Raw genomic sequence first — 23,903 nt, forward strand, 5'->3', positions numbered from 1 at the left:
TGGTGCTAGAACTGTTTGCAATACTGAAGCCACAGGTACATTATTCTCTGTTCATTGTTTGTAAAGTAATTATGAAGCATTGCAGTAATCATTATTAGATAAACAGATAAACATATATAGTTGGTGTGTAGAAATCCAGTGCAACGCAATGAATTGGTTTTTCACAAAGTACACATATGTAAAACGGTTACTTGCAGGGTGTTTGGATATTTCCAAGGCAGCCGGTTACATGGATACGTGGACCCCGCGAGGCAGGACTGTCCCTTTAATAACCCAGGAAACACACTGCTCATCCTGTACAGTGCGCCTCCTATTCCCAACACAGTTCTGATTGGCTCTTGTGGCCACAGCCCCTTTCCAACACGACACAAGCGCTGGGCGGCTCCAGGAAGCAGTGTACAGTAGGAGTCGCTCGTTCCAAGAGAGACGCGTCACAGGAACCCCCGTCACCGAGGCTTCTGTCAGTATCACAATCACTCTTCTATCCGAGCCGCGTCATCGGAGGCACGTCACCACACAGACCCGGTATGAATAGCAGGTAGGGGCAGGCTGCTGGGTCCTGTCTAGCGGGGGGAATAGCAGGTAGGGCAGGCTGCTGGGTCCTGTCTAGCGGGGGGAATAGCAGGTAGGGGCAGGCTGCTGGGTCCTGTCTAGCGGGGGGAATAGCAGGTAGGGGCAGGCTGATGGGTCCTGTCTAGCGGGGGGAATAGCAGGTAGGGGCAGGCTGATGGGTCCTGTCTAGCGGGGGGAATAGCAGGTAGGGGCAGGCTGCTGGGTCCTGTCTAGCGGGGGGAATAGCAGGTAGGGGCTGGGTCCTGTCTAGCGGGGGGAATCCTTTTTTCTTCCAGGGAATCTGGTGTAACCACAGAGCCACAATGAGGGCTATGGGCATATATAGTTGAACAGATGTAAGACTTGTTTGGTAGCTTCACAGATCCTTTGCACACTGTCAGATACAGATATGCGTTATTATTAAGGCGATTGGAGCAAAAGTGTTCAGCTTTAATGAAATAAGATTTAGGTTTTTTTTTGTGACATTTTAGCTGTGCAGTTCAGATTTTAGTAAGTGACTCTACGTCGAATAAAATGCATTATTATTACTATTATTATTATAAAGCCAGTGGTGCTGAATATCCATGTCTGCCAGGGAGTGACACCATTACATATTATAGCACCAATGAAACGTATTAAAGGAAGTTCTTTCCTATTACCCAGGGCACATTTTTGCACTCGCAGTCCTGACATACAGTAGGAAAGAATATAAATTAACTGCAGATTACGAACTCCATTACTGTTTAGCCAATTATCGAAGTGTGCTTAATAAAGTAGTGCTAATGCTAGAGCCTAATCTCTTCAAACCAGTCTTCGGAATAGTGTGACACACTTGTTGTTAGAAGTTTAAAAAGGAGCTGAGCTCATTACACTTATTAAAAATAAATAAGTGACACGACCAAAATAAATAAATTAATAAATCAAGAGGTCCTTTTATTTGTGTTGAATAAAAAGAAAAAAACAAAAGATGCATTGTATGTTTGAATAAGAACAATTCTGCTGTTTACACTTTAAACTTTTGTAATGCTGCAACATTAAGCAGCTCTGGGCTGCAAAACTGGAACAAAAAGCATTCCCATTTCCTGAGCATGTTATCACAGTGATTTCGCATTGGACTCGAAAGCAGTCCAACTGTTTAGTTAGCATAGTCACAATATTCATTTTCCTTTCATTTGTGGCTCTAAACATTTCCTGGTTTTAACCCAGTTTTGCCCCCTCTCCTATAGAAAGTCGCCCCTTGACTTCTCTTCATAACTCCTCCTTGTATATGATCATATTATGTACAGTGCATTGCAGCACATGGGCTTGATGCAGAATGTGCTTACCTGCAGCCTTGTAAGGGAGGCCTGTCCGAGGGTGTCCTCTGCGGATCTGGCACATGTTTTGCCGCTCTAGGCGACCAGTTTGCTTAGTGGTTAAACCGGCCCTGTCAGTAGCAGACAGTCTAAGGCTGAGTCCATAGAAGGCACGTCCGTGCTGAGCCGTGCGGACGCTCCGCGCTGAGCCCCTGCATCCTCCATGAGGATGTCTTTAGAGGGGGCTCACGCGAGTGTCCGCAGGCGTGCTGAGGCGCTGGATTTTTCAGTCGACAGCCAAACTGTTTTTCAGAGCGTTGTCAGCTGAAAACATCCAATCAGCGCGGAGCAGCGTCAATGTCACGACGTCGTTGACGTCGGTCCGTCGCGGGCGATTGGCCCAGCGACATCACTGCCCCGCCTCCCTCAGTCTCCCCCCGCCTCCCGATCGCGCCCGCTGGCTCGCCTGCATGGGCATGAAATCGCGCAGATTTCAGCAGGCGAGCCTCAGTCCTGCTACCCCCTCTATGGCCCCAGCCTAAGGCCTCGGACATGTGCTGAGGCGCGCTTACGCTCGGCACTGAGCCCCTGCAGCCGCAATGAGAGCGGTTTTAGCAGGGGCTCGCTTACGCATCCGCAAGCGTGTGGAAGCGTACGTCTTAGCAACATTTAAATTTTCCGCGCTCATGGGAGTGCAGGGCCGGTCACGTGAGTGGTTCGCCCAATGAGGGCGAACCAGCTCCGTGACGTCACTGGCCCAGCCCCCCGACACGCCCCTGGACGGCGCGCGGTCTAAGGCCAGGGAAAGCACCCGCTTTCCCTCAGCCTCAGCGCGCCTCCGCCCGGCATCACTAACCATGGACACAGCCTTAGGCTGGGGCCATGGTACCGCAGACGCGTCCGCACACTGACGATCAGACTGCCTTAAGGCAGTGTTTCCGTGGAGGCGGCATGCGTTGCGCAAGAAAGCAGTTCAAACTAATTTATTGGCGCGACAGGCAGTCACGTGAGCGGTTCGCCCAATGAGGGCGAACCAGCTCCGTGACACCCCTAAGCACACCCCCTATGGCCCATCCACCATGGCCAGGTAAGCGCCCGCTCTTTGACCAGCCTCCGCACGGTCTCCGCACGGTCTCTCTGACCGGTCACCACGGTCACCACGGTCACCACGGCCCCAGCCTAAGGCCTGTAATGTAGTGCGTGCGCGTCAATTATAATTGCCTGCGTTAGCCAGACGTTTGTATACTTGGGACGCGCGCTCACGGCCGTAAGCGGTGGCGCGGCAGACCAGACAAATTACAATAAAATTTTATTTTCGCGCTGCTGCCGCGCCGCAAACCAATCACAGCGCGGCCTAACGCTGTGACGTCAGTCACGCCCCCTAACCGCGCGTCACCGCTTGCAGCCTACAAACTAAATGCGCACGCCACGTGCAAGGCTGGTCGCCCGGCCGCGCAGCAGCAAGAACTATAAAACAATCCTAAGGAACACTCCAAGCCCGGATTGCGCTCACAGACCAAGTTGAAAGAATATTTTTGCTCTATAACAGGGGCGGCCAACTCCTCAACTGTTTGTGGCCCTTGAGGACTGTTTTTTAGGATATTCCTGCTTCAGCACAGGTGGCTCAGTCATTGATTGGGCCACCTGAGCTCAAGCAGGGTTATCCTTAAATCCTGACCTGTAGGTGGCCCTTGAGGACTGGAGTTGCCCGCCCCTGTCCCATAAGGTTACTTAAACCTTTACATCACTTTCAGTACATTAGTACAGGTATTTGATGTACAATGTCTGTGTGCTGATCTTCTCGCTTTATTCATACATTGCATGACCGCTTACAAGGAGACTTCTCAGATATTTTTGACGTTTAGACTAAATCTACTTTTTCTTTCTGATATTGTTCTGGTATCCAGTAGAGTATCACCCCATAAAACATCTTCACTTCGCTAGGACCAATATGTCTCCAATAAGTTAGAACGGTGCCTTATTTGACTCGCATTGTGTGTTTCAGAAATTGCGCACACTTGTCTGACGCCCATCAGTGATATCTTTTCCCAAGTCGGGATGTATTTGGAAGCAGTACTGAAGTCTTCCTCTCGGCATGCTAAGCCAGCTGGCCTTATTCTTCAATATGGCACAGCTGGATTTCGGACCAAAGCAGAAGACCTGGATCACGTTATGTATCGCATGGGTTTGCTAGCAGTGCTGAGATCCAAAAAGACACAATCTGCTATTGGAGTTGTTGTCACCGCTTCTCACAACCCTGAGGTAATTGCTATAGCTTTTACCATCTGAGATTTCTATTTTTTTATTTTAATCCTATTCTCTATCCGGCAGACTATTAATTGTGTTGATATTACCTTTACAGGAAGATAATGGCGTAAAACTAGTTGATCCCATGGGGGAGATGCTGGCGCAGGCGTGGGAAGTGTACGCAACTCTCCTTGCCAATGCAGAGGAGCACGAATTGCAGTCGGTGGTGACTGACATAATCCAACAGGAATCTATAAATATGCAAGAAGAGGCTTTCGTGGCTATTGGAAGAGATACTAGGTAAGCCGAAAAATATGCTCTTAAAGATTGGGCAGTGTTTTTCTTATGTGTAATAGCCTCTTTCTTGTTACCACTTCTTTTTACTTGAGGGGCATTTTAGTAGATTATTCTCTGAACCTAAATCTTATACCTAAAACATAGTATTCTATACTAATGGATTGTATTTCTTTGGTTGTGAAGAAAGGTGAGTTTAACACAGAGACGTTTCTCAAAGTACATTTTGTTTAAGAGCACCACACACAATTAGAATAATAGCACAGTGGACAGATGATCTCTCCCCAGGCACTGATAAATATATTTGCCGAAAACAGTATGGACTTCATTCTTACTCATGCATACTCTATTTTCCCCCGCCCTAGCTGTATCTTCTTGTCAGCATTGTCCTGTTATCTCCTGTCTGGCTTAGTGTAAGGGGATGGGTGGTCTTTGAGGTGTTTTAGCAGATTTGGGGTTATCCAGGTAATCCAGTTACAAAAGTTTTATCTTCTGGGAAGGTCAATTGTCTCTAGAATTTATTCAATTCTTCCAAGTTCCCTGCAGTTGTATTTGTCTGTATCTTGTTAAGATAATCTTGCTGACCTAATTAAAACTAACCCTATTCTGCATTCAAACTTTAACCCATCCCTTGCTGATTCATGCTTGCACAGTTTAATCCTACTACAGTCTCTCTTTTGGGGGTCTTATAGTCCAAAGTCAAACAGATATACTACTTTTTTTTTATTTATTAGTATCAATACAAACGGGACTGCAGGAGCTGTGGGCCCATATTTACTAAGTGGTCTATGCTGTAAGACTCCTCCCGGCTCAGTAAGGCACCTTTATGGTCCATTTCACTTGAATATGGGCCTTGTTACCTAACTTAATAGATCACACCCAGGAATAGTTCATATGAATGGTTTAGTAAAACTGTGGTGATACATTTTGTAGACAAATTATACAGTACATTTATAAACTCCATTCTCAGAGGCTTTATCTCTGCAACAATGTTCCATACCTTTGCTGCCAGAGCACTGCTTTGCTGGTTAATTTGGCAGCAATGTGCGTAATGCAAAAATAGCACATCACGGGAAAGTCAAACACACAATTATTTATTACAGGACTTACTTCTAGCAGTGGTGTGTCCTGTAGTAAATAAATGTGTTTGGCTTTGGTCTACAACCATCCTTTTTGCATGATATTATTTCTAAAGACATGATCAGACCTTGGCATTGGTACAGCACTCCGTTATTTCTTTATCACAATCACTTTCTCAAAATATATCCCTTTTTTACATAAACAATGTGATTGGGTTTCTTTTCAAAACAAAATTGGTGCTTTTCCACTCAGAATAGAAATATATTAATAATAAAGAAAAATATATGCTGGAGTCTTGCCTGTTTTTAAATATATATCTAGCTATATCTCACTGAGTTACTCAGCACTTTAGAAAGACCATACAGGGAATTGTAATGCAATAAGCACAGCAAAGTCAGACAATGGGTAAGGAAATCCCTGCCCTGGAGAGCTTACAATCTAATTAGCATGTTGGGAAACTTTAAAGAGACAGTAGGTGAGGGAATAAGTGCAGTAGATGGCAGAGCTTTGGCTACAATGGTTGGTAGGCGTGACAGTGGGTGTGGGACAGTAGCCATGACTTCAGGCTATTGGGATGCTTCATTTAAGGTGTGAGTTTTAAGGTTGGTTGTTATAAAATTAGATGGGTTAACACCATTAGCGGAGAAGGAGGCGTGGGCGAGAGCAGGTGTTTATATGGCTGGGTCCATGATTCAGAGTGATCCCCAGCAGTAAAAACGAGTGGAGAGGAAGTGACAATGATTTGTGGGGGTGCTTTTTATTGAGGTGTGTAGAAGTTGTTGGGAAAGAGGTGTGTAACTAGTGGTGTGGTATATGGGCACATGCATAGGTGGAGGGAAGGAGAGATGAAATGTGGATGGGAGGAGGAGGGGAGTGGGGACGTTGGCGAGAAGAATAGAATAAGGAGTGTGAAAATGGTAAACGGGAAAAGCAATAGGGAGGCATAATGAGATGTAGGGAGCAAGGAAGGGAAGGTATGGCAGTTCCCAGGTATTGGCGCATGAGGAGTAGAAGGTAAATCAGGCCTGGGGGGGGCTGTGTAGCACTGAAGATTACACAGTATCTTAGAATGGTAATTTGTAGATTTAGTAAAAATTCTCAGAACATTTTGAAAGCCAAGTTCTCACCGTTGAAGAGTTGGTAGCGAAGTGTATTTTCCTCTTGTAGTCTTCACCTCCAATGTAACTCTAATTTTAACTTCAGACCCTTCATATGTGACACTTAAAATGTTACACAGCCAATACAGACTGACTTGATGATTGATGTCATGATTTTGTTACCGTATTTAAAGGAGGGGTTGTGCCTAATCAACTCGGACATACCTAAGAGATGTTAATTTGATTCCTCTGTTGAAGTTAAATTATAGATTGGATATAAGTTACAATATCTCTTTTTAATTTTCTGTGTCTTAGTTACTGAGCCCCAGAAAGCAGTCTCCCAGGGATATATTAAAATGACTGCAAGCAGTTACGATAGAAATCACAGAAGCAAAGCAAATGACAAAAAGTTAATCTCTAGGAATTTTCTAAAAATGATCATACAGTACTTGTTCCCACAGCAAACCGGACATGCATCAAAATGCTTTGCTTCTATTCCTTCCAGTTGTGTGCTACTGAAGCGAATATTGATGTGTTGTTATTATAATAATGATCAAGGTTGAAAGAATATTTATTTTACTTTTATTCATGTTTTCAGTAAGTACTTACACGCTTTTTTTTGTTTAATCCATAGACCAAGCAGTGAAACCCTTTCCCAAGCGGTGATTGACGGAGTAACTGCTTTAGAAGCCACGTACCATGGTAGGTGATGGACACATTTCACTAAGGTTGAAGTGACAGTCCCTTTTCCAATACGCTGTGATCGTGCCAGTCCAGTGGTACTGCAATGAAAGCTCCAATTGACGTCCTGTTTGTATCGCAGTTTATAGAATAAGGGCCAGAAGAGCCAGCAATGCATTGTATTGCAGCGCAATGTGTTTGCCTTTTTAGCAGCAAACCTGACATGCATCAAAATGCTTTGCTTCTATTCCTTGTAGTTGTGTGCTACTGAAGTGAATATTCACATGTTATTATAATACTGACCAACATGTGAAAACTCTTCATGGAGATGGAACCCTCTTTGCCAGTCTCTAAAGGCGTTAACATCGAGTTTAATACATATACATGGCTGTGCTCAGTCTCTCATACCGGTTCAGGGTGCTGGATCCATGTAGGCTGGGTGTGAATATGCAGATAGAATAATGTATAGTACAAACAGGAGCTACATTAATAATGCTCGGCACATGATCTAGACTCCACTTCGTACATTAACTGGGGTTAAATAATGTTTACTCTGTGCTTCTTCCCCTGGTAGCCCTCAAGCCTATGCTGGGTGAGGTACTTATGCTTGTTTCCCTTAGTATTGTATAGATTGGCAATCTCCTGCATAGCTTCAATAATGCCCCATCCCAGGTGGACCCTTATTGGGGGATACGCTATTTCGGTGCACAGCATTCTTAGTCTATACTAGTTGGATCGGGAGTTTACTGTTGACCTTCCGGTGGGGCCGATCCGATTTATGTTCTGAAGCTTCTACTCTGAGAACTCACCGCTGAGCACATGCCAACTTCTCTTCTGGCTAGAGAATAATCTTGGACCATTACTATGGGCTCTTAACTATATATAGGGCATGTTCCACAAGTGAAAACAATACGTGGTGACAGGACATCCTTAATACACATAACTATACACACAAACCTATATACTGGACTCGCAGTGATATGTCAGTCTGATCTCTGAGGAACCTGTTTCTAGAACATTGGGCGGTGCTATATATACCCTTCTAACTCCCTATAGTAACATCACTGGCCACAAGCCATGCAAAGTAGTGACAATCCCTTTCTGCACAGTCATCTGGCATCACATAATGGGGAGGGGAGTAACCTGCGTGATCCCACACAGTTAACCCATTTAAGGCTGTTAACCCCTTATACTAACTGGTAGTACCCAGTTTGGGGGATGGGGGGGTGTCTACAAAGATTTAGCATAAAAATGTGAGAGCAGTCTTCATTTTTTATTTATTGGGATCTAGGACATGTTTTCAGGGAGGGGTACTGCCGCACAAATAATCTGAGAGTTGGCCAGCAGGCTAATTACGCTTCAGAGGTTACCTAAAATAAATTACTATGGTTTATTCTTTTTTTTTTTTTTTCCCACTAAGCTCCTTGACAATTTTTCGTGTGTGTGTGTGTGTGTGTGTGATTTATTGTCTTTTTTTTTTAAAATGGATTCAAATGTCAGTCTTTTTTTTTTTGTTTGTTTTTTTTTTGAAGACGTTGTAGTCAAGACTTTAAAAAAAAAAAATTATTCTATCATATTCATTTTGTTTCAAGACCATGGTTTAGTGACTACCCCGCAGCTGCATTATATCATCTGTTGTCGTAATACCGGGGGAAGATATGGAGAGACAACAGTCGTCGGATACTACAAGAAACTGTCCAGGGCGTTTAAAGAACTGTCCAAGCAGGTAGCAGCTTACATACAATACACGTTGAAAACAATATTTGACCTGTGCTTTATTCAATGTTATTTCATTTTTATTTATTTATTTTTTTAATCGATCAAACTGGGTTCATAAAGCAACGACTTGAGAACGACAGCAATTAAGTAAATAAAAATGCTGCTGGTTTTTGTATGTTTACTCTATATTTGCAAAAGTGTGTGTGTGTGTGTGTGTGTGTGTTTTGTATGACATGGATATATAGCTGAGTTAATTGTAAGTGGGATTTCGCCTTTAAGTTCTAGAAGTAAACATTACACTGTGGTGTTTAGGCTCATGGCTGTAGCGATGACCACAAATGCCTGAACGTAGATGGCGCTAATGGCATTGGGGCCCTGAAGCTGCGGGAGATGGAGCAGTATCTTCAGTCAGCGCTCTCAGTGCGGCTTTATAATGATGGCTCCAAAGGAAAACTCAACGAGGTCTGTGGAGCAGATTATGTGAAAGTTCAGCAGAAACCTCCTGAGGGTAAGGACACTGATCTTTCAAGCTCTGCTCTTGATCATTACACCCCATTCTCTGCTTGCAGGATATGTTAGAAATTGCTGTGTTTGATTTTTTTTTTTTTTTTTGTTTTTTTGTTTTTAATTGTCATTACCGTTTCTGTTGTTGTTGTTGTTGTTTGTTGTTGTTGTTTGTTGTTCCTTCTTGTCAACTATTTCCATTAGGATTTATAATTCATAATGGACTGCTAGCTGCATGGCAAGGATCTACATTTTCAATTTAACACATTATTTTCTAAACATAATAATCAAATAAGTAGTATATTATTCATAAGATATTAAGGCCCAGATTCACAGCTTTAGAATACACGCACACATATACACGCACACATACACATGTCTTAATTGGATATTATAATAAAATCTACTTTAAATAACAATTAGTTCTACTTGACATCTTTGGTTTTTTTTTTTTTTTCTTAAATGATTTAAACCATTATTATTTTTGTAGTCTACATTCATGTTTCCCTGCCTTTTTGTAGGAATAGAAATGGAGGCCGGGGAGCGTTGCTGCTCCTTTGATGGAGACGCTGATCGGATTGTTTACTACTACAATGACTGCGCCGGTCGCTTTCACCTGCTTGACGGAGATAAAATCGCCACTTTAATAAGCACTTTCATCAAAGAACTTTTAGTGAAGGTAAGGCACCATTCACATAAACTAAGCAACTTCTATATTTATATTTTTGTTTATATTCATTTTTTTGTTACTTAAACCACAATCTGTTCAGGTGTGCCTTTTTTTTTTGTGTCCCTTTTGAGAAATCAATGACTGCAGTCCAAGCTTCACTCCCACAGGCCAATAGGAAGCTGCAAAGTCCTCAGAACATGAAATGCAAGCTTCCTATTGGATAACTCGGTGGCCATCTTTTGATTTTGCTAGTCCATAAAATGGTAAATATCTCAGGAGCAGGGCCGGCTTGATGGTGTTATCAGTGCGACATGACCTGGAACCGCGCTCTTAAACGCAACATTTAAACTGTGATTGCTGGGGGAGAGCGCAGGGCCTCTAAGGGCCGGCATATCTTCCTGCTATCATGTGACGCTGCATCGCCATGACAATGCAACATAGCAAGAGGAGATGCCGGCTCTGGATAAGGTAAGAGGCCCGGCCATATTCCCACTGGACCGGGGCCCGCCAAACTTCCATCCGGCCCTACTCATGAGGAAGGGGCCCCTAGAGCTAGGAATAGCGAGCATCAGCTTTGGGGGACCCCCCAGTTCCCATTGTGTAAAAGTGAAATGCCAAAAATGGGGAATTGGCTGTACTAATGCGTTGTGAAATCCATCAATGGTTTTCTGTTTTTGGAGAAATGTTGTAAATAAGAAATGTATAAGGCATGTCTGCAAATGTTTCACACGCCATTATATATGGCCTAAAATGTATGACCATGTCCTTATCACATGCAATGGCAGGAACTTCTGATATTGTGTGTGTGTGTGTGTGTGTGTGTGTGTGTGTACACACACAGACACTGTGCTTCATTATCTATTTTGCTGCCTATATAAAAATAAAAAAAATTGCAACCTATCAATGGTTAAATAATTATATAACTGGGAAACTTCTTTGCATTTGTTTAATTTTATATAAAGTGTTTTTTACGAGCAATATGAATAATACTACTTCCTGTGTGACTTATGCAGGTTAATTTAAATTTACAAATGGCAGTTGTGCAAACGGCGTATGCAAATGGGAGTTCTACGCGCTATTTGGAAGAAACCATGAAGGTAATGGGCGTTTATTAATCCTGTTCCACACCTCTACACCGCAATAATATCCACTACAGCTGGCAGTGCAGAAAAGCAGGTTATATGAGAATGCTTTTCCTGCCGGCAATAATCTGCCGGAATGCAGTAATGCAGCACTTTGTGCCGGAATGCAGTAATGCAGCACTTTGTGCCGGAATGCAGTAATGAAGCACTTTGTGCCGGACTGCAGTAATGAAGCACTTTGTGCCAGACTGCAGTAATGAAGCACTTTGTGCCGGACTGCAGTAATGAAGCACTTTGTGCCAGACTGCAGTGAGTGCCAGGCTGGTTTAAGTCCCACCTGAGGAATTCACATCCCTCTTCTGTATGAATACATTACTGATCACAGTGTAGTCATTTCATGCTTTAAACATTCCAAACAAGACATTTCTTCATTATTTAGCATATTTGTTTGTTTAGGTGATATTTTATAGGGCACCTATTCTTTGGAGATATGTAAATCTCATTGTCCACGTTTTTTATTTTATTTTTTTTAAAGAATGGTTTTCAATATCTGAGGGTCACAGCTAAGATTTTAACAGAAAATAATCCCCGATACAATTTGATGAAATCAACTATCACAATGATCCTAAATATTTCACCATCGTAGTCTGGAAAATTAATGTTCTGACTTTCTGAACTTTCTGTTCCCCTGAAAGTCATTGTTCAGGCAGCCGCTTGTAAAATGTTTCTATGTAAATCTGAAAATCCTGAAGCTTTGTTCGCAACGGTGTCCTGTTTATTACACACTTGAATAAAAAAAAATGCATGTCTCAGTTGTATAAACAACCACAGTAACATATAACAAGACTAGGTTTAGGGATTTTTTTTACATACCACTTTGCTCTTATTTGTGAATATTAAGGCAGCGTTCACAAATAACAACGGTAATAAAATGTTTCTTGAATAACAAAATGCAATCTTTTTATCTGAATGTTGTATGAATGCCTGTTTGCTGCTGTTTATTTCACTCATTGTCATTCTATGTGAGCATACATGGTTTTACTTTGAGTTCCATTTAGCAAGATTTTGAGCACTTGGATTACCTGCCACAAGCTGTGTTCTCCAGCTACTGGGCTAAGCTCCCTACTGAGAGCATGCACTGTCCAGATCAATGTCATAGATGATACCCATTCTTAGGCCGCGCTTGTAGTGCCGGCGATACGACGTCCCCCGAAAACAAATACATTGCCGCCGCTGCGTGCGCTTATAGTGCACGCGACGGAGCGTCGTCGCTGTCGTGAAAATCTGAAGCCGGCAAAATTTGATTTTTGACGGCCCTTGAACAAATCAAATTGCGGGAATCCCACGACCCCGCCACCCGGCGAAACATATCTTTCGCCGGTGGCGACGGGTGACGTCACCCGCCGTGTCGCCGTCGCCAACGACCGCACTATAGGCTTGGCCTTGGCTTCTATTCTGAAGTGGGGTTGGCTCAGCAGGGCCGCTGACAGATTTCACGGGGCCCAAGACTAGAGTTGCACTCGGGGTGCCCCTCCCCCCCACGTGTCGGTGGCATTGCGAGCCACCCATCCCCATTTCACACCTCACGCCCCTCTACTGCCCCCCCCCTCTTCCCATGTATTTTTCCCCCTGCGTCTCACCCCCCTCCCGCCTCGCATGTATTTCTCCCCCTGCGTCTCACTCTTACTCCCTCCCTCGCCCCCTCTCCTCTCACTCGCCCCCACCTTGCGTCAATTAACCCACTCACTCAACCACACCCATAAAATAGATATAAAAAAGACCCCACCCCGAATACATATTTAAAAATTAAAAAAAAAAAAAAAAAAAACCCCACCGCCCAATACATATTGAAAAATACCCCCACTCCTCCCAATACATATAAAAAAATAAATACATATAAATAAATTTAAAAAACTGCGCGACGGACCTTTGACGTCCAAGCAAGCTTGGCCTCGCTTCCGGGGCTCCCATGCCGACGTCGGAAGCTCGGCGTGGGATAGAGTGAGGGAGAAGCCTACAGGTAGCTGATGGAGCCGGGGGCCGGCCCCAACTTGCAGCACCCCCAGCAGATAGAGATAGATATCTCTATCTCGTGCTGCAAGTTGGGGCCGGCCCCCGGCTCCATCAGCTGCCTGGAGGCTTCTCCCTCACTCTATCCCACGCCGAGCTTCCGACGTCGGCATTGGCGTGGGAGCCCCGGCGCGCGCCGGAAGCTAGGCCAAGCTTGCTTCCGGCACGTTGACGTCAGAGGCCCGTCGTGCAGCGGGAGACGGACAGGAAGAGGCCTGCAGGCAGCTGATGGAGAGCCGGGGGCCGGCAGCCCGTGACACCTGTACCGTCTGTCCCCCCCACCCCTCCTGTCAGCGGCCCTGTGGCTCAGTAACAATTACTGAATGTCAACGCTGTTTGAGCTTTTTACTATTCTTGAAAAATAGATGCAGTAGTTGGTTGACTTCTAGCCAGTAATAGGACCACTTTGCTCTTAAGATTGATTTAAATTTTTTTTTAAATTTACATGAATATATATATTTTTGCTTAAATACAGACAATACTGACTTTAAAATACACTTACTATGTAAATTTAAATGAATCTGTTCTCTAGAAACATCTTTATCTCTCCTGACATCTCGTAGACACAAAATAATTTAAACAAAGACAATGATATCCAATAGTTTTTTTGTATTACCACATAAATAGAAACAACCATTGAATTGTATGTATGATTTTCATGCAGGGGCAAATTAGCATATTACAACGCTTGTAGTGAATACTGTATTTTCTCTGGAAGTAAATGTGAGTCATATTGCTTATCTGACTTTCTCGTAGGTTCCTGTGTACTGCACAAAAACCGGTGTAAAACACCTACATCACAAAGCTCAGGAGTTTGATATTGGGGTTTATTTTGAGGCAAATGGACATGGAACTGTAAGTAATAAGTCTTCCACTAATGTGTAATGTACCAATGTCTGTGTGTGTGTGTGTGTGTGTGTGTGTGTATCTCTATCTATATATCTCCATCTATCAAAGTGGGTGCAAAACTGTCAATAACTGGAGAACAAAGTAATGGGCATATGAGTTATGCTCTTAAATAGAATTCATTTGTTGCGTATCACAACTTAAAACCTGTATATCTATATATCTATCTCTATCACTGTATGTAAGTCTGAACAGTAACTAAAGAATTGGTAGGGAGGTAATGCTGAGCAACACAAGAGCTTAGTAACGTTTAGTAGGTGTCTAGCAATACCACACTTAGGAGGTAGATGAGCTGAGAGTTACTATAAAGCTGCGGGTAGTAGCAGTAAGGCTTGGTATTAATTTAAGGGATTGTTCAAATATTATAAAAAAATCATAAATTACTACTAGTAACACTCTATTAGTAATACATTAGAGAGGGTGTCACAGCTACTGATAATGATTTGACTCCACACCTAGTAATAAGAACGCTGCACAGTATGGAACAGTGGATTCCCTAGAGAGGTCTGAGTGTTGGAATAAAGCAGCTGAGCAAGCAGTCAGCTGAAAACAGAAGCAAGGGGATTCCATGTGCAGGGTGGAGAATCCAAAAAGTTAGCAGTGCTACAGCGCCAAAATGAAGTGATAATTGAGTACCATAGCGTAGGCAGGAGCTACACTGTGCACTTACTAAATTAAATATCCCGCTTGCTAAACCCTACAGCTCAGGAAGAAACCCCCAGATACCCCTACTGCAGACCCATGTACTGTAGGTGTCTGCTGCGTCAGCTTAATTTAATACTAAATGACCAACGCACGTTTCGCTCCCACAAAGGAGCTTCATCATGGGCAGTGGTTCTGTTTTCAGCTGACTAGTAACCCCTGTTGAACAACACTCCCCTACCCCATACAGCTCTGACTCTCTGTAATGTTATTTGCCACATGGTATGTTTTCTTGTACATTTCCGTAGTTAACTGCTTAGCCCAGTGACCATTACATTTGTTGATGCAAATAGCTGGACTATGTGTAGGAGTTTGTAGCAGTGACCACACTTTAATTTGAAACCTTGCTGTATTTTGCAGGTACTGTTTAGCAAAACAGCTGATGAGCAGATAAGACAACTGGCCCGTGAGGAGGCTAGTGACGAAAGAAGGAAAGCTGCGCAAATGCTCCAAAACACTATTGATTTGATTAATCAGGTAAAGATTCAATAGTATAAAGGGTTGCCCATCAAACAGCACCACTATATGGATTAATCTGTCTCATGTTCTGTAGCAGGGGTGCTCAACCTTATTCCTCAAGACCCCCCCTCCCCCACCAACAGGTCAGGTTTTCAGGATATCTGCTTAAGCACATGTGACTGAGCCACCTGTGCTGAAGCTGGGATATCCTTTAAACCTGACCAGTTGGGAGGTGTTGAAGTTGAGCACCCCTGTTCTGTAGGATCGATGCACAATTTTCTGTGACATTGTCTTCACACACATTAGTCAACTTCTATGGCCAACAAAGGTATATCTCCGTATTATGCCCAATGTTGTTGTGGTGGTAATGAGACGTGGGTGAAAATAAAATTATTAGTTAAAGTGGTTAGTGGTTTATAAAATTGTGTACATGTATGAACCTCTTCAGTGTTTGTAGGGGCCTAAAATGCAGTACCGACAGTGTTATTTTTCTGGGTTTCTGCTGGAGTATCCCAAAGTGCCTTGCTAAGCAGTTTGCCACAAGACATCCTTACCTACTGTACCAATGTATGTTAATGTATTGATATATTTTTTTTGTTATTGTCTTCCGACCCCATTGTACTGCGCTGCGGTATATGTTGGCGTGTTATGTATGAATTATAATAATTCTGGCAGCCAAGGGGGAAGTCCTACACTAGCTACTTCTGGCGTGGCTAATTTCATCTTGTAATTCATATCCCATTTACAGCAGACACTAGAAGAGGATGTAAGCAAAGCAATCCCACTAAAAAAAACACTAAACGCTGCGTTATATCTCCCACTAGTCACTGAGGAGAGAATACATCACTCGATAACCGCCCTACCAACAACCATTTGTCCAATTCCTGTATACTTTTTAGCTTTGATCAAATTTATACTGTGTTTTTTTTTTTTTTTTTTTTTTTGTATGTTGATAATTTAATGAAATAATAATTGCTTTGTCTTTATAGACAGTGGGAGATGCCATTTCTGACATGCTGGTAATTGAAGCCATCCTTTCCCTTAAAGGGCTCACAGTGCAGCAGTGGGATGCGATTTATACTGACCTTCCCAATCGTCAACTTAAAGTTAAGGTTAGTGAACAAAGACACCCCTATTTTAAAAAAATGTTAACCAATGTGAATGTGCAACACTAAACACCCTTAAACACTTGCAAATATTAAACTGAATGGCAAAAGATGTTATGGTGAAAATATTGCATGCGGTCCACCTTTGACGACCGTCTTCAGGACCACGGATGGTCACTCATTCATCGCTTGGGCCGGTGCAGGAAAGGCTGCGGTGGAATGTCTTTAGAAGCAGGCCTGTCCATCACTGTTCTGCTTCCCAAGGTCGCGCCTTTTTAATGTACTTTATAGCACTATGCAAGACCTTGTGAGGAGCAGCTTCAGGTAGCACAGTGGTGAGTGACAGCTGTTTCAGAAGATGTACGGCAGCAGCCATGGTCCTTCAGCTTCACTCATCCCGGGCAAGAGGCTTTTCTAGCTCAAGCCATCTTCAAGGTGCATACTGCTTGCACTTTTAGTGAAAAGCTATTATTTCTATTAATTATATAAATCACTTCAGAGTAAGCCTTTAGCAGTAACTCAAACTGTTACAGAATTGTATTTGTGAGATTCCTCACATTAGATGTTTTTTTAATGTGTTTATTTTTGGCTATCCCCTTATGGGCCTGCACTGCACATCTTTGTTATGACTCTCCTGTGTCCTGTAGGTTGCAGACAGAAAAGTAATTGAAACTACTGATGCTGAGAGGCGAACTGTTAAACCGCCAGGGCTCCAGGAGAAAATCGACGGCCTTGTCAAGAAGTATAGTCAGTCAAGAGCGTTTGTTCGGCCTTCAGGAACTGAAGATGTTGTTCGTGTGTATGCTGAAGCAGACACTCAGGTGAACAAACCTACGGTATCTTCAGCAACTGAAGTTGTCGGGGGATATTACTGGTGAAGATGTACAGTATGTTTGCACAGGGAGATTCTGTAAAAGACTTTTCAATGCGCATAATATTTATTACCTTTCTCACACTGGATTATATATTTTTATATATATTATATATATTATATATATATTTTTTTTTATACAAGCATTAATCCAACGCTGTTTACAAGCAGCCTTTCCATAACTTGAAACATTAATAATGTGTTTAACTTGTAAGTTCAAACTGCGTACGCGCGCCCCTAGATTCACTAAACTATGTTAAAGGATCAGTTCCCCCTACTCTGTATTTTTTTTTTTTAAACTCACCCCAATTTCACCCCCCCCTCCAATGGTGTAGGAAGCTGAGATGCGTTAGTTTCAGCTCTGGGGGACCCGCCCTTGTTTCCGAGGATACTTGCTGGGTAAGGTGCTACCGGTACTGTCCCCTCCAGGGTAAACAAAATGGGAGGTTTAAATCTCCTGTGTCACGTGGGCCAATAGGATGCCATAATGTCATCTGTTGCAGCTTCTTATTGGCCCGCGTGATGCTGGGGATTTAAACCTCCCTGAAGGACTGATGGCACCTTCTTTAATTTGGCTATTAAAGCTTCAAGCAAATCCTGGGAGTGGGTGGGAGGTGGTTAAAGGAATTGGGTGCCACGGGTGGGTGGTTAGAACTCCTGGGGAGATGGGAGGATGGTTTACCCTGTTTGCCATAGGCAATGGACTCAACACCAGCCTGGTATAGGTGTTAAAGGAGCAATCCAAGCTATTATTATTATTAATTTTTTTAATAAATCAGTTCTGTAGTATTAGATAATACTTACTACCTTTTTTATTTTTTTTAATTTTTATTCAACACTTAATGCCATTTTAATGAGTTTAATATACGGAGCATCTTTTGATTTCTCTAGCAGGTTTTAGTCCAAGTCCTCGGCAGTGCAAGATATTTATAACACACTCCTGTTTGTGATCATTTTTTGCCAATATTCCCAGCTGTACGAGCTCCAAACTGTAAAAATAGATACTGTTACCGTAGTTATATAAGAATAAATTGTAGCTGCTAAGTTACACTGACTGAAGGATTGATTCGAAACTGAAAGGCAGCCATTTAGTGAACTCTGGGAAACAGGATCATAGGAGAACCAATCGATCGGCAGCTTAGGTAATGAGCTTTCAATAAAGGTAATCAAGTGTTGCAAATATATTTTTTCTTAAGCTGCTTGGATTGCCTCTTAAAAAAAATTGCTGTTTGTTTTTTGGCGGTAGCCGATATCTACAGATATCAGAATCAAGAGAATATCACATTAGTGCTTATGCATCATTAACTAAATCCTTATTTGCGTTAACGTGTTATTACTGCTTTACCGCATGCAAGATGGAAAATGGGTTAATGCCAATTTAGTTTTTTGTGTTAGTGACGCTTGCTTATTGCCCTTGGAGAGCACAAGCTTTCATAGGTCTTATAATGCATGGGCTATATAGCTCACATCTCTTCTGAAGCGCCCCACTTTGAGAGTCCCTTCTTGCCTCTCGCAGGACTGCCAGGGGTTTTGAGCATTTCCTTGCATGACTATTTTGCATATTCAAGAGTATTACTGCACATAACGTTTGAAGGTATAAAATATCGGGCCCTTGAAGACTAGAGTACAAAAACACTTTTTTGACGGAAACGTGACATTTCTCCAGAGATAAATACAGATGTAGCCACCGTTGTTGCAAGCCGTGGCGCTCTGCAGCAGGGCATACACAATGCACCAGTGGGAGGAGCAGACAGTGTTTTGAATTGGTGTGAATGAAAAGGTGACAGGGCTATAACGTTGGTTACATCTGTGTTCAGTGGTAATAATTGTGTGTACAAAAACTGCATAAAGATCTAGCGATTTACATATGAAACAGTATTGGTGTTTGGACAACCTAAGTCATTGATTATCAGGTATAAAAAGTGTGAGTGTTAAAAAATAATTCAAGTTTGCCATTAAGATCAATTAAAAAAAAAAATTAAGTGACCTTTTTTTAAAAGCGAAAGTCCAAGCATCCTTAAATTGAGGCGCTCACATAGGTCCCTACTCCATATGCTTTGACGCAATCTTCCTCATGTTCATTTGAGTGAACCTCTTACGGTACATTCCTGGTAAAGAAAGCAGCGTGGGGGGGACCATCCCTACTTATGGTCACAGTACTGAAATGTGACATCACCACAGTGCAGATTTGCAATCCGTTGTTGGTCCCTCTGGCAGTGAAGGGGTTGCTGTCAGCCTGGAATGAATTAGTGTCTTGTTTTTGATTTTGCAGGAGAATGCGGATGCTTTGGCACATGACGTAAGCTTGGCGGTCTTTCACATGGCAGGAGGAGTAGGCGATGAGCCGAAGCCATTAAAATGAAGAAAAGGCACCTGATATTTCTCTACACAATTTAGAATATTTTAAAATAGGAAAGTCTTTTTTTATATCCTTGAAATTTGTACTTCTACAAATGTATGGGTCCAATGCAGAGTATTGTAGAACAGGATTTTTACCTATAGTTTACTGAATATTTCTATGTTTTGAATGCGTCATGCTCTGTAATACGTCTGTGATGCTGCAGCAATATTTGTTTTCTAAAACCGTGCCTTTTAAAAATAGCCAATGAAATGTCTTTATAGTAAAAAGGACCTCAACTAATTTACTGTATACCAATTTGTGGGTGGGGTAGATTTAAGTACCTTATTTACATGTAAAGAAATGCATGTATGATGGAATATTATAAAATAACTTTAAAAGTAGTTTGCGTGTAGTGGTATCTGTGGAATTGTGAAAATAAATATCCAGTTTTCCTACACTATGGGCCTTATGCAGAGAGGAACGTTATTTAATGTGAAAACGGCAAGAAAATAGCCACAGAATTGGAGCAAGTTATGGTCGTATGCAGAAAGCTGCGTTACCTAATTTTTCTGATGAGATTCAAAATTGCCAAGTTTTTCTGGCTAGATTGAACTCACTATAATATAGGGCAGAATGGCGAGTTGCAGTGCATCTATGCTACCTGCATACCACCCTATTTTAACATGGCGAATTTACCAATCTCTCCACGTGTTTGGCAATTTTTAAAGTAAAGAAACCTGCTGTGGAGAATTTTATGAATCTCTCCATGTTCTCTGCAGGAGAAGCTTCTCTGGGAAGTATTTTCTCCAAAATATGGTGCTATTTCCCTTCTCTATCCTCTCTGCCCCCTATATGCCAAACATTTTACAATTGCAAGTCCAGATATAACCTGACCAGTGGGGACAAAAGCCACAAGCACCTCAAACATGGACTGCCCACCATGCCTGGAAACACAGAAATGTGCTTTATTTCTTCTTTGAAGTTCTGAGAAAAGTCGGTTCCAGCTGTAGCTATCATAGGTACAACACGGATTGGTATTGCAAATTCTCAAGTAGGGGAAGTGCATTAAACCAAGTGCGCTGTTTTTTTTTGGGGGGGGGGGGGGAGGGGGGTGGCATGCTTTCCCAAGGCATTTAAATGCCAGGGGACCGAGCGAGGCCTCTGCAACCTGTACTTACCGGGATTCAGCTGGCTACTGCTTGCGGTGTCAAATGACGCGGTGGGGTGACCCTTGCCGTCATTTGACGCTGGGGCGCGAGCGCACGGACAGAGACGGGGGTGGTGCAGCCAAAAAACTTGGCACACCCCTGCATTAAATCCACAAGGAAGAATAGAAAATAAAGGAGTCATACCCTTCCTATATTTTGGGAGATTTTCATACAGATACATTGAAGATATCAAAAATATAAGCTGATGACCTAATAGGTATTAACATTTTCAAGCTTTTCATTTAAAATGTTTGTATAGCTCATGTGATCTAACTCATCATCATCACACCTTCTAAAAATGCACAGGCCAAACAACCACCAGTGTTAAATCTGCAACTAAAAGCATCTGAAGATCTTTATTATATTGTCTTCAGGTAAATTTTGGTAGTCGGGGGACATCCCATCCTTGGGAGGAATTTATCAAAGTTTCACAAAGCCCTTTAAAATGCCATGCAATTTGGGGCTCCAACATGAGCTAAATCTTGTCAGATTTAAGACCGTCCTGCCCCCTCTTATCATTTCCCTGTCTCTGGCAGAGACTCCTTCCTCTGAAGGCACAGACCCCTTGCTGCAGAGTAGAGGAGGGGTCTTGCACAGATCTCATGCATGTGATCGCCGGTCTCACACACCTGAGCTCGGTTTACTTGTGAACTCTGATTGTCAGCATGGCCATCCTCTTCCCAGTAAGTTCTGATCTCCATGGTAAGGTAGAGGTCTGCTCCAAATCATGAAGCTGCAGTGTTCTGTCCTATTCCCCCTTCCCTTCGGTTTATAAGTTGTGGCGCTATGTGCTAGAGCAGCTTCATAACAACCAAAATTCTTAATTAGGATACAGATTTCAATGTTTGTGAATAGTTAACACTGTACAGTGTAAAACTAATTTACGTTCAGGATATAAAATAATTTAACAAATGTACCTCATTCCTTATGCCAGTGTTTTTTCAAAAGAGGTTCCCTGTGCATCCCCCTAAAGGGTTGTGTGCAATTTTCAGGTCTTTTGAATATTGTACCAAATACAGAATTTACAATGTGTCTATCAGACACACTATTAGAGAGGATTGAGGTTCTGCAGACGTTTACAATATAATTATAGGGGTTCTTAACCAATAAAAAAACCCACACTGCTTTATGCCTTGTAAAACGTACAGCCTACACTTACAAATGTTATACTCCCTGCCACTTTACCACAATTTATGCATAACATAGCAGTAGCTTTTCTAGATCCTGCCTGACACTTGCACTGCAAAGTCAGATCTACAATCCCTCCTAAATTCTTCACTACAGCTTGCCCTAACTTTTCCCCAATACATTTGTAAGTAGTTTGCTTATTGTTCCAATCCAGTTGCATGGCAAATATATAAAAAAAATATATATATATAGTTATATTTTAAGCCTCATCTGCCCACACTCCCAAGCGATTTCATATCCTTCTGCTTAGAAATGACATCCTGCTCTGTTTGCAACTACCGTTCCGGGTCATCAGCAAAAATATCTACACCCCCAATTAAATCATTAATAAACTCTGTAGAGAGCATGAACTCTCGTACCAAACGGAGGCACATGCCATCACAATGAGTCTGTTTTATGAATGACCACACACTGCCTGTCTTTAAACAAACTAATCCAGATGCACAAAAAGGCAACCAGGCCAATTTCCTTTATTTTGGACAGCACGTTCTTGTGTGGTGCACCAATCATGTGCTACAATGCAATCATGATCATACTTTATTATTATATTGAAAGTAGAGATGTTAGTGTATTATTCTACACAGGTTTATACGCATTATCAAATCTGTTCTGAAAGTCTAAACATTATCTATTCCGTTTCAATACAGACTATTATTGGAGGGTGATGGCGCATATTGTTTGTACTACTCCAATAATAAGGCAATAAACAAAACATGTACTTCTATACTAATGTGTCCTGCGTTATTTGACAGGGATATGCTGGTAAAGGAGCACCATTTAGTGAACATCTAGTATGGTCCAGGCAATGTCATCCCCATTTGTTTGGTTGTTGTTGCTGGTTTGTATGAGGTGTGTGCAAAGCAGCATTGCTGTAAATACAATCAGAACAGAACAGGAGAGCTTCCTCCAACATCAGGACGCAGGTCGACTACATGGTCACTTTACAAGAGATCACATGGCTGCAGTGCTGGAACGTCTGTGCCACTTTGGTCTTATGAACTTTCTGGCATCCGAAAGGGTTACATTTTATTGTCCTGGCTTGTATGGAGGACTACAATGAGCCCACATTGTAGCCCTTTCTGGCAGCTAAAGCACCCATTTAAGATATAAACCTTAATAAGCATTATACGTTCAAATAAAAAAGGCTGGCGCAAAACAAAAAAAATAAAAAGCAAAATACAAATGTAATTTATATTTTAAAAGAAAAGCGACAGCAACCTAAAGAGATCATTTAAGCGCCATAATCAATAGGAGATCATATTTGTAACATGATTTAGGCCACATCCAGAATTCTTGCTTTTATTTACAAATAAAAATCTTTAAATTAAATACAGTCCAGCTTGAAGCGAGAAGCATGTTTGTTACAGTACATACAAAGTAAAAAAAAATCCCTATACAACTCGGAAATGTATCCATTAAATTATGACAGGTGTGAGCTGATCTGCCACTTGGTCACTTCAAGGACATCAGCTCTTCAGGATCCCTTCTAAAAAATCTCTCTCTAGCATCTCCTCAATTTTTTGTCGTGCTTTGCTGGAGAACATTTTCTGGTTCTCTAGTTTGAGGTCCTTGTTGGAGAAAGAGTTTGGGTAAATGATCGGGCTCCCCGAGTCTCCAACACATCTGCTCGTGACTTTGCTATTAAAAACTTGGCTGAGTACATTGAAAAATGGCAGAAGCTGTTCCATACTGCGGATGGTGGAAATGGTTAGCAGCAGATGTCCTGGATCCCAGTCTAATGTTTTCCCCGAGATGTCTTCTTCTGGATTTTTCTATAAAAAGTAAAGAGGCTATAAACAAACGTACTCTCTGGAGGTTTAAATGTAACACG

At 42.3% G+C, this 23,903-nt stretch overlaps 2 protein-coding genes across 6 annotated transcripts in view; one reads left to right on the forward strand and one right to left on the reverse strand.

The window, feature by feature from the left end:
• The first annotated feature begins 366 nt into the window (after positions 1-366).
• PGM3 (phosphoglucomutase 3) lies at positions 367-20,077 on the forward strand. Of its 2 annotated transcripts, none has more exons than XM_075597936.1 (13): positions 367-525; positions 3,853-4,109; positions 4,210-4,394; positions 7,200-7,267; positions 8,839-8,972; positions 9,278-9,473; positions 9,991-10,148; positions 11,153-11,236; positions 14,048-14,146; positions 15,260-15,376; positions 16,348-16,470; positions 17,112-17,285; positions 19,608-20,077. In XM_075597936.1, exons 2-13 carry the CDS (start codon positions 3,906-3,908, stop codon positions 19,695-19,697), a joined length of 1,632 nt encoding a protein of 543 aa, XP_075454051.1. In that variant the 5' UTR covers positions 367-525; positions 3,853-3,905; the 3' UTR covers positions 19,698-20,077. The 2 variants fall into 2 exon arrangements, with proteins under 2 accessions (XP_075454051.1, XP_075454050.1); XM_075597935.1 differs by having other exon boundaries at positions 377-538.
• A 3,278-nt stretch (positions 20,078-23,355) lies between these two features.
• The window catches only part of DOP1A (DOP1 leucine zipper like protein A), a 75,803-nt gene continuing 75,255 nt past the window's right edge, over positions 23,356-23,903 (reverse strand). For all 4 annotated transcript variants that reach the window (XM_075597933.1, XM_075597934.1, XM_075597931.1 and 1 more), the window contains one exon: positions 23,356-23,844. In XM_075597933.1, coding sequence (XP_075454048.1) covers positions 23,539-23,844 — 306 coding nt within the window. In that variant the 3' untranslated portion in view covers positions 23,356-23,538. The remainder of the gene's footprint in view (positions 23,845-23,903) is intronic.

The sequence above is a fragment of the Ascaphus truei genome, chromosome 4, assembly GCF_040206685.1.
Source record: "Ascaphus truei isolate aAscTru1 chromosome 4, aAscTru1.hap1, whole genome shotgun sequence".
Taxonomy (NCBI): domain Eukaryota; kingdom Metazoa; phylum Chordata; class Amphibia; order Anura; family Ascaphidae; genus Ascaphus; species Ascaphus truei.

What these genes read in the sequence shown, in the direction of transcription:
- PGM3 (XM_075597936.1), top strand. Translation starts at nt 3,906, where the DNA reads ATGTATTTGGAAGCAGTACTGAAGTCTTCCTCTCGGCATGCTAAGCCA. An exon ending in CCGCTTCTCACAACCCTGAG is followed by an intron (nt 4,110 to 4,209) that starts GTAATTGCTATA and finishes TTACCTTTACAG; the next exon opens with GAAGATAATGGCGTAAAACT. An exon ending in ATCGTCAACTTAAAGTTAAG is followed by an intron (nt 16,471 to 17,111) that starts GTTAGTGAACAA and finishes TGTGTCCTGTAG; the next exon opens with GTTGCAGACAGAAAAGTAAT.